This window comes from Myotis brandtii, unplaced genomic scaffold, assembly GCF_000412655.1.
Source record: "Myotis brandtii unplaced genomic scaffold, ASM41265v1 scaffold796, whole genome shotgun sequence".
In the NCBI taxonomy this organism is placed as follows: Eukaryota; Metazoa; Chordata; class Mammalia; order Chiroptera; family Vespertilionidae; genus Myotis; species Myotis brandtii.
The window spans coordinates 952,406-962,034 of NW_005371207.1; the positions used below are offsets into that span (position 1 = coordinate 952,406).

At 41.2% G+C, this 9,629-nt stretch overlaps 1 protein-coding gene across 1 annotated transcript in view; it reads left to right on the forward strand.

The window, feature by feature from the left end:
• Positions 1 to 9,629, forward strand: part of FARP1 (FERM, RhoGEF (ARHGEF) and pleckstrin domain protein 1 (chondrocyte-derived)) — a 277,196-nt gene that overhangs the window by 181,808 nt on the left and 85,759 nt on the right. Inside the window, exons 6-7 of the mRNA XM_005883626.2 lie at positions 6,955 to 7,069; positions 7,942 to 8,089. Coding sequence (XP_005883688.1) covers positions 6,955 to 7,069; positions 7,942 to 8,089 — 263 coding nt within the window. The remainder of the gene's footprint in view (positions 1 to 6,954; positions 7,070 to 7,941; positions 8,090 to 9,629) is intronic.

A 9,629-nucleotide genomic window follows, 5' to 3' on the forward strand; every position in this document is an offset into this window, starting at 1 on the left:
ACAGTAGCAACATTACAGTTATGAAGTAGCAACGAAAATAATTTTATGGTTGGGTCACAACATAAGGAACTGTATTTAAAGGGCCAGAAGGTTGAGAACCACTGCTCTAGCTTCCGTATTTCCTGAAAACTGGTAGTTCTAAAGCCTTGACAGATACAAGTTAAACATTTTTGGCTAGAATTCATCATAAGTAATGTTGTGTGCTTCCTATATCATTAATGATGCTAAGATGGATCACTAGAGTGGTGGCATTCTGATCTTTCCATTATGAAGTAAGGTGCATGTTTCTTTGTCTATGCAAAAGTCCAGTTTCCTAAGTGGTTTTTACACCAATTAACAGTCCTTCTTAGAGTCAATAATTTCTTTAGAGGTGGTAGAATGAGGATCTTCTCATTCTGTTATTCCTGCTGCACCATTAGTTAGCATTCTTCTCTAAGATAAAACTCTGCCTCATCCACTTGGACTATCTGGACATAGTCCAAGTACCCTTCCTACGGGAGAGACAGATTACATGACCACTGTCTTGGTCATGGGTTACCAATTTTTGAATAAAGAATTGCTATAATAGTCTCCTCAAATTGGTGACACATTCTGTTTCTCCTGTTTTCTCTTTCTTTTTTTAGTATCGTTATATGAAATCTTGAACTTTCCATTCACTTTAATAATTCTTGTTGCTACTCAAGCTGTTGCCACTTTGGCCAATGGATGCCCCTTCAATGCAACACATTTGTTTTGGGAAGCTGCCTTGCTTTCTGGCATAGCTAGATATTCCAGACTCATTTTGCACCTTCCCAAACCGCAACCTGGAATCTACATTTCTCTGTGTCCTTCCAAGGGGTAATTGGGTGGGAGCCAGAATCTGGTTTGTTTGGTACGAGTTTCTTCTGAGATGACACTGTTTCTAGGCAGTGGGCAAAACTACTAAATGTCTTTGCTGAAAATGTATGAGTTCATACTGATATTTTCAAATCAATTTTAACATTGACTGTTTCCCCATAATTTTGTTGCTTTATAAATACCTCTTTTCTCTTTTGCCAAAAGTGTTTACTTGCTTTATCCTACAATATAAAGAAAAGAATTTCAAAATAAATTGACTTTTTTATACACCTGAGAGCTGAAACTTATGGAAGTGGCTAAGTAAATATTGCACCAAAAAAAGATACCCTTGTCTTTCCATTTCCTGTTGCAAAGCTTTTAACTAACCATAATGAACTATTGTTATTGTCTGAGCCATAAAGCCATTTTTAGTATATTGTTCTGTGAAAAAAAGTTAATTGTTTGCTTTACCTTGCAAAAATATATAGGGTGGTAAGTAATCGTCATATATTTAACCACTGCTTCTCTCCATATAAAATGAAACGAATTACTCACTGCGTGGAAAGATTACAGCACGTGTCTCCCAGTCCTTCAGGGAACTGTGAGTATTTACATGGCAGTCAGAGGCCTCAGAAATTAATTTCAGCCTTGCGGACTTTCTTTTCCTTGTTTTTTTGTACCTTTTTTTTAGTTGCTCACGGTGCGGACAGGTTGCCAGGGGTGAGCATGACTTAGATGCCGACCTTCCCCGCCCTCCATAGCTCACCTCTGTGTTTATGACGCCCGTCTCTCTCTGTTTGCAGGTACCTGTTTGCTCTGCAAGTGAAGCAGGACCTGGCTCAGGGCAGGCTGACGTGTAATGACACCAGCGCTGCCCTCTTGATCTCACACATTGTACAATGTAAGTGCTGTCGGTTTCCTTTAGAAACCATGTTGGAAATAGCACAGTGATCTGATTGGAAAGGAAATCAGCTCCACTAACAACAACAATAATGTCTTCATGTTCTTTTGCTGTTAGCCTGCGTGCGTGTGAGTGGAAAACAGTACTTCTAATTTTATTTAATACGCGTGTCCCCCAAACATTGACCCAGGAGTTCTGTGTTCTGCTGTTTATCTACCCTTTTCAAGGCCCAGTGCAATTGTTGACGTCTCAGTTGTCTCAAAGGAGAAGCTTAGAGGGACGGGGGCCAAGTATTTTAAAAAATAAATAAGATCTGCACTAGAGGTCATTTTTCCATTGATTTTTACAGAGTGGAAGGGAGGTTGGGGGAAGAGAGACAGAGATAGAGCGAGAGCGAGAGAGGAGAGAGAGAGGGGGAGAGAGAGAGAGAGAGAGAGAGGAGAGACAGAGATAGAGCGAGAGCAAGAGCAAGAGAGAGAGAGAGAGAGAGAGAGAGAGAGAAGCATTGACCAGAGCTGGGGATGGAACCACAACCAAGGTATGTGCCTTTGGGAATTGAACCCACAACCCTTCGGTCCACAGGTCAACATTCTAACCACTGAGCCAAACCGACCAGGGCTTGAAATGCAATATTTTAACTTTCTTAACCTAGACAAAAAATTAGATTGCGCTCATCCTGAGGCTTACTGACAGCCCACCTGAGCATTTTTTTTCCTCTTGGCCAAGGCAGAAGTTACTTGAATGGAATATACACTTGGTGTTTTGGGAAGGTAACTATGTATATAGACCAAGGCCAACATACATAAACACTAGTTTAAAAAAATATTGTGCTAGCATTTTAAAATTTCCATTTAAAGTAGTTCCATTTAATCAGCCCCATCCCATTTGATAGCTGCCCAGTTAATAAGACTTCTGAAAGTTTGTAGGAAATATCATTCCTAATAGTCAACAAATTACCTTAGTCTTATATTATGAGGTGTTACTATAGACCATGCTTACCTTTCTTTCTTCCTTTTGGTATATGGGCATTATTGAATATCTACCAGACTTAGCAGAGAGATGTTTTCTTAGCAATTTGAAAAACTGATGTGAGAAAGAAGAACACAAAAATAGGTATCCTTTATTAAACCTTCCTATGTTCCAGCACTGTGTGTAGTATCTCATTTCGTTCTCGTAACAACTCTGTGAGATCAGTGCTATTATTATCTCCATTTTTACAAATGAGGAAGCTTTGGCACAGAAAGTAACGTACTAGAAGCTCTTGCCTTTTGTGTTTGGTCTTTCCTTTTCATATGGTAGTGGGGAGAGGAGGGTTTGAATCAGGCAGACCTGATTTCTGTTAGTTGATTGATGATCCCGGCATGTTACTAAACTTCACCCCGCCCCCAACCTCTTATTTCCACCTCTTATTTCTTTTGGAACATGAAAATAATAAAGCTTTTTCATAAGGCTGTGAAAATTAAATGCTAACACAAATGCCCAATCCATGTTAGGTATCTGTACTCGCTTTACTTCACTCACCTGCAGCCTCCCTTTTCAAACAATGGAACATTTTTAAATGAAGCTTCCTTATTGGAATAGTAACTTTATAAAATGTTTATGACCCTGGGCTTTTATTATTCCTGATGCCATTTAGTCTTGTGCCTGTTTGCTCCTCCTATGTTTCTTTCTTTGTAAAGTCAGTCAACACAGTAAATCTCACTCGCACAGATGGGAAGTGGAGGTTCACCGGCACTCAGGAAACCAACAAGAAGCTCAAAACTCCCCGAGAATCTTGATTTCTCCAGAGAAAATGGGATAGATTCAACAGAATGGCTGCTATTTGCATACTGTTTGTTCACTAATGAGGCACACAATATTTTTATCATCTTATATTTTCAAAGTCCCATTTCTGCATTTTTAAGCAGCCCATGCACTCAGTCATAAAAGGAGAAATTTCACAATGCTCTGTGACTAGTAGGTCGATTAAAGTTATCGATGATGGCCTGACCCACGTGGCTCAGTGGTTGAGCATTGACTTATGAACCAGGAGGTCACAGTTCAATTCCCAGTCAGGGCACATGCCCAGGTTGCAGGCTCGATCCCCAGTGTGGGGCATGCAGAAGGCAGCTGATCAATGATTCTCCCTCATCATTGCTGTTTCTCTCTCTCTCTCTCTCTCTCTCTCTCTCTCTCTCTCCCCCCCCCCTCTGAAATCAATGCAAATATATATTTTTTTTAAATTATTTTTGGTCATTTACATTATCTGTAAGGTACAAGGGGTCGACTCATCTCTCTTTTTCAAAAGTGACATTAATGCTGATGGGACAATTATATTGAGTGAGCTGTATGTTCATCTCAGGTGTATCTATATACACAATCTGAATTTTGTAAAAAAATTTTCCTCTTTTATTTGAACTCAATGACTTTTCTTTCAGACAGTCTATAGTTTTTCATTTGTCACTGGCCTTATATAGCCACTTAATATTTCTAACTTTTAATTTTGTTTCATTTATTATGAATCAAGTAAGAGAAGCTGGTGAAGAACCAATCACTAGATAGTCCCGATGCTAATACTCCACTTGGGTAGCTTGGAGGGTGCATTTCAGGTTGGGTGTCTCCACGCTGAAGATAACACATGGATGGCAAACGGTTGTCCAGGCATGTCCTCGTGAGATTTCATTTAGCAAATCACAGGTTTGGGTTGTTCTTGCTGTCCCTACTTTTTGCCATGAGTAGACTGCTATGGAATTTAGAATATGTGTAAGCAAATATGACATCTTGGCATAAAAATACTAAATCATTTCTTGAATATTTGTCAGCTCTTAAACACTCCACATAGAAGGAGGAGCTTATTTCCATATTTCAAAGAAGAACACACTGAGGAGAAAATGGATTTCTCAGTCCTGTATTGCCATTGCCTTTTAGGCAGGCAGGGAAAGGCAAGGGGATTTAAAAAACAGAAACAAAAGACAGTTAGGTGCATTGACCCTGTGGCCAGAGGAAAAACTGGAATTCTTAATTCTTTTATTATATTGAATTAGGGAAAAGAATGTGTTATAAAATCCATATGCATGAAGAAGCCCAAACTTAAAGCTCACAAGAAATTAGGATTCAGGCAAGTCCCCCACATGCAGTCAGTCTTCATTGTTCTACACGCTGTCTGTGTGCAAATTCACCTCCCTATAAAAGTTATTTGTAACCCCCAGATCAACACTTGTGGTGCTTTCGTGGTCACTGCAGACATACACAAGATGGTGGGACATTGGAGTCGTCCCACACACACATTCCAGGCTGAGGTCGGAAAAGGCAGCGCTCTGCCTCCCTGTCTCAGCTCTCCTTCCATAAATAGGGTGCCTCCAGCGGTCTGTTTGGTGCCACACTTTTGCATTTTTGTGCTTTTTGTTGGTGATCCCCCAGTTACAATGGTCCCCAAGTGCCGTGTTGAATTGCTGCCTGGTGCTCCGAAGTGTAGGAAGGCTGAGATGTGCCTTCTGGAGAACATACGTGTGTCAGCTGAGCTTTGCTCAGGCATGAGTGACGGTGCTGTTGACCGCGAGGTCCATGCTAATGAATTGAAAATGTATATAAAATAGGATGACTTTCAACAGAAACACGCCAAACAAAATCAGTTGGCCAAAATGTCATTTTTTTTCAAGAGTCTCACAGGACGCTAACCCTGTATCTGTTCTGGGAGCAATGGTTAGTATTTGCTAATTCAGTGTTCGTGGTGTCTTCATAGCACATAGCTACTGTGAAGAATGAGAATGAACTGTACTTTCTTGAGGCCAGATAGAAGGAATTGCAGAAAAGTTAGTGCCACCATCATCAAGGCAGCCAGCAAGGATGGCAGTGTGCCAGAGAGGTCCCCCCACTTCTGCGCTATGTTCTGTGAGGGCGGGTGGCAACTTTACTCTACCCAGGGAGGGAAACGAAGTCTAGGACAGGCAATTAGGAAATCGTGTTATTGATCTGTCATCACAGCAGGAAGTGAGCGATTGATTCTTCCAGGGGATGCAAGGTGAGCTGGCACTGTTTTAGGCAGAGCAAATATTCCCAGTGGGTGAGGTTTATGGCAACATCCTGCAGGAGTCCTGGAGGGGCACTGGCTAAAGTATGACAAGCTGCTTCACATGACGAAGTGGACGGTAGGTTTCATAGCAACAGTTCACTTGCTCTTACTCGCAACAGCTGGGCACTGGTCATTACGCTGCTGCTTCTTAAGCTTGTGACAGAGTACGTGAAACAAAGAAGAGGGCAGGCTGTCCCAGAGGCGTTAAACTGGTGTAGATGGAGTGGATCTGTTGGTAAGGTACAATTATTATTTTAGAGCTCTATCCTGTTACAGCCATCCAGATTACAGCAATCTGAGGACTATGTTGAAGTTACATGAGAGAAAGATGCATCCTGTTTCTTGTAGATAAAAAATTTATAAGCTTTTATAGTCTGACCAATCATTTCTTTTTTTTAAAATATATTTTTATTTATTTCAGACAGGAAGGTATAGGGAGAGAGAGAGAGAGACATCAATGATGAGAGAGAATCATTGATTGGCTGCCTCCTGCAAGCCCTACACTGGGGATTGAGCCCACAATCTGTTCATGTGCCCTGACCAGGAATCAAACTGTCACCTCCTGGTTCATAGGTCGACGCTCAACCACTGAGCCATGCCAGCCTGCTGATCAATCATATCTGATAAGAGGACTACAAGAAATTTAGCAAGTAGTTATTTTTTAAAAAAACCCAAATTAGATTCCATACCTTTATACCTATTTACAATAGTCTTTTTTCTACATGATAAAATGTTTGGGGTTTTCACTAATAATGGTTATATATAAGACATTCAAAAGTTGATTTTATAAAATTCTGAAATTTGGGAGCTTCTTTAGAAGTCCTGGGTCATAAACTCTATGCCTTGACTTATTGCCTAGAAGAGAAGGAACCCCTAGTTGTGTGGGGAGGAAAGAAACCAACCCCAGGAAACATGGATGGCTAAGGATGGATAATTCTGAAGTTTTCTTTCCAGCTATTAGAGATGAGAAAGAGTGGAAACCATCTTTCTATGTTGGAGCAGTTGTTAAATATGTCCTCACGTCCATATTTCTGACATCTAGCCCTGATGGTACCCACCAGCTGGGATTGCCTACTGTTGTCGGTTAGCTTCCGATGTGCTAGCTGGGGAGTATTCCACTGGGGATAGATCAAATTGTGTAGTATTAATCATATGGGCTGGATTTTCTTTCTCTGTCTCTTTGTAGCCGAGATTGGGGATTTTGATGAAGCATCGGACAGAGAACACTTAGCAAAAAATAAGTACATACCTCAGCAAGATGCACTAGAAGACAAAATTGTGGAATTTCACCATAACCACATGTAAGTCTATTCATTGTTTTACGTTTTCTTTTAGCTGTTTCTCTCCATCCTTCCCACATACATGGGTACACACACAGACAGTGACTGTTGGAAAGAAATATGCAAAGTGTGAGGGAGAAGAGCCCAGAGGCTCATGGGATTGCCGTGACTCACCCAGGACTCTCTGAAATGCAGGTTACCCACTCAAAAGCAGCACTGCGGGCCTCCTGGCTTTTTTTTTTTTTTTTTTTTTTTTTTTATTGTGACACCAGAGTAACGCTGGAATTTTAGGACACCCATGCTTTGGAATAAAAGGGAGAGTATATGGCCAATTAATAGGAGATTGGGAAAGCGACATGGTATTCTAGGGACAAAGTGAGAATATTGTGAAAATCTAGAACCTTTGTACCATCTCCACGTTAGTTTTTTGTTTGGATCAGTAAAACATTTTCAAAGGAGTCTCTGTGCCTTTTGTTTGTGTTGTTGTTGTTTTAAGGAGGGCACTTGAGTACTGATGATGATAATACGAGAGAATGGTGCCTGGAACTTTGTTTGCAAGTTTAGGTCTATTGTGAGTGACTAAAAACTTGTTTTAACACGATGGTGTTTGGCTTTTATGTGACCTTAAAGGGAACTCTTTGAGATTCAAAAAAATTGGCCCAAGCTTGAGATAGGCTTTTGGAGTTTTGTGTTACACAAGCAATAGCACTTTTGTTCTAGCTGCTGGACTTTGGGTTATAATGAATGGGAGGTGGGGTGTCATCTGATCGGGTAGCCCCATTGTTTGTGATGAAATGCCTTTTTATTTCCCAAGAGAAGCTCCTTAATCTCAAATTAATAGACACAGGGAATTCAAATCTCCTGGCCTTTCTCTGTAATTTTTGTTTTGTCAGTGGACAAACACCCGCAGAATCGGATTTCCAGCTCCTGGAGATCGCCCGGAAGCTGGAGATGTACGGGATCCGGTTGCACCCGGCGAAGGACAGGGAAGGTACCAAGATCAACCTGGCTGTGGCGAACACAGGAATTCTAGTGTTTCAGGTAAGAGCGTTTAGAACACACTCAGTTCCCTTGTGATGGGAGATAAGGGTTGGACCTTCCACTTTGGTTCCATGCTGTGTGGTCTACGCGAAGACCTCTGACAGTTATTTTCAGGCGAACAGGGAAAAACTAACCTCATCTCAGGGCTTCTGTTTCTTTCCAGCCATTCAGCTTCCAGGTCCCATTTCACATGCCCTTGCTCTGGGGCGGGGGAGGGGGAATTTACCATTATAGATTTGTTTGCATTTGCTCACTTTGTAGGACCACAGAAATCTGTATCTCTCTGTGGACCTGTGCTTGGAACATGTGTAATGAGATCAAGATTTTAGACGCCACAATAACCTTTTGCACACTTGCACGTGATAGTCACGTGATCGTTTTTTTTGAAAAACCTAATTTGGGTTTTGCATAAGCTTTTTTCTGATTTCAGACTTACCTAACTTGGAAAGTGTAGTATCCACTTGTAAGCTAGAGCAGTTTCATAAGTTGATGAAAGCCATGTCTGTACTGCAGTAATTTTGCAGCAAAACGCATACTGCCCTTGGGTGGATCCTACCTGTGTTTTCCTAAGGACATACACTTGTCTGCCCTCTGAGGTGTGTGCTCTCCTGATCACGCTGCTAATGTACTGTTTTATCGATTGATGCTTCTCTTTCTCTTAAGAGCTTTACTGACATAATTCTTGACATGCAATAAAATGCACATCTCTAAAGAGTGCCCTTTGGTAAGTTCTTCTATATATATATCCTGTGAATCCACCCGTGACATCAAGACAACGAACATATTCACCAAACTCCCCTCCCCCATTTTCTCAAGGCTTTCCTTTTAAACACAAGTAGGTAATCTGTGCTTTGATTTCACATGGGTGTCGAGAAAATATCTGCCTTTCTCATGAAATAGGGTCAGATGTCACCCAGTTTTGAAGGTGTAACTGGGTGCATGACCTACAACTTTGAGCCAGGTTTGGTTACATTTTCCCCTTCGTATTTTACCAAAATAGCCTACAATTCTCTGCTCCTATATCAGATGTTTCTGATGGACCCTAAGGACCACAGACCCGTGTCCTGAGAAAAAAGGTCAGGTGGGATTCACATGGGATCCTAGGGAGTCACGTGTTGAGAGCAGTGTGGTGTGTGAGGAGGTGATTCCTCCTCGCAGTTTGGACCTGCAGAAATCATCTAGGAGCACCCGATGAGGAAAACGACAATAAACTAAGTATAGTCTTCAGCGCTACCATTAATTTCAAAATTAAAACCCGTAAACATTTCTAAAAATCAGAGGGGGAGGAAAGAAGTGCCTCACAATTGTATTAATTAGCTTTGATTGTGTTGGATGCAATCTAAATATTGAGACTTACTTGGTAATTTAATCATGTTCAAAGGCTGTATCTTGGAATTAATCTGCTTGTCGGTACCTAATTGCTTCATTCTTAACCAACTTAAATAAATGGCCCTGGTGTTCAGATGGAGAAATTCTATTTTCAATGGAGATGACAGGACAGATGGGAGCTGGTGTCTGGCAACTGCCCCCCCCCCCCCCG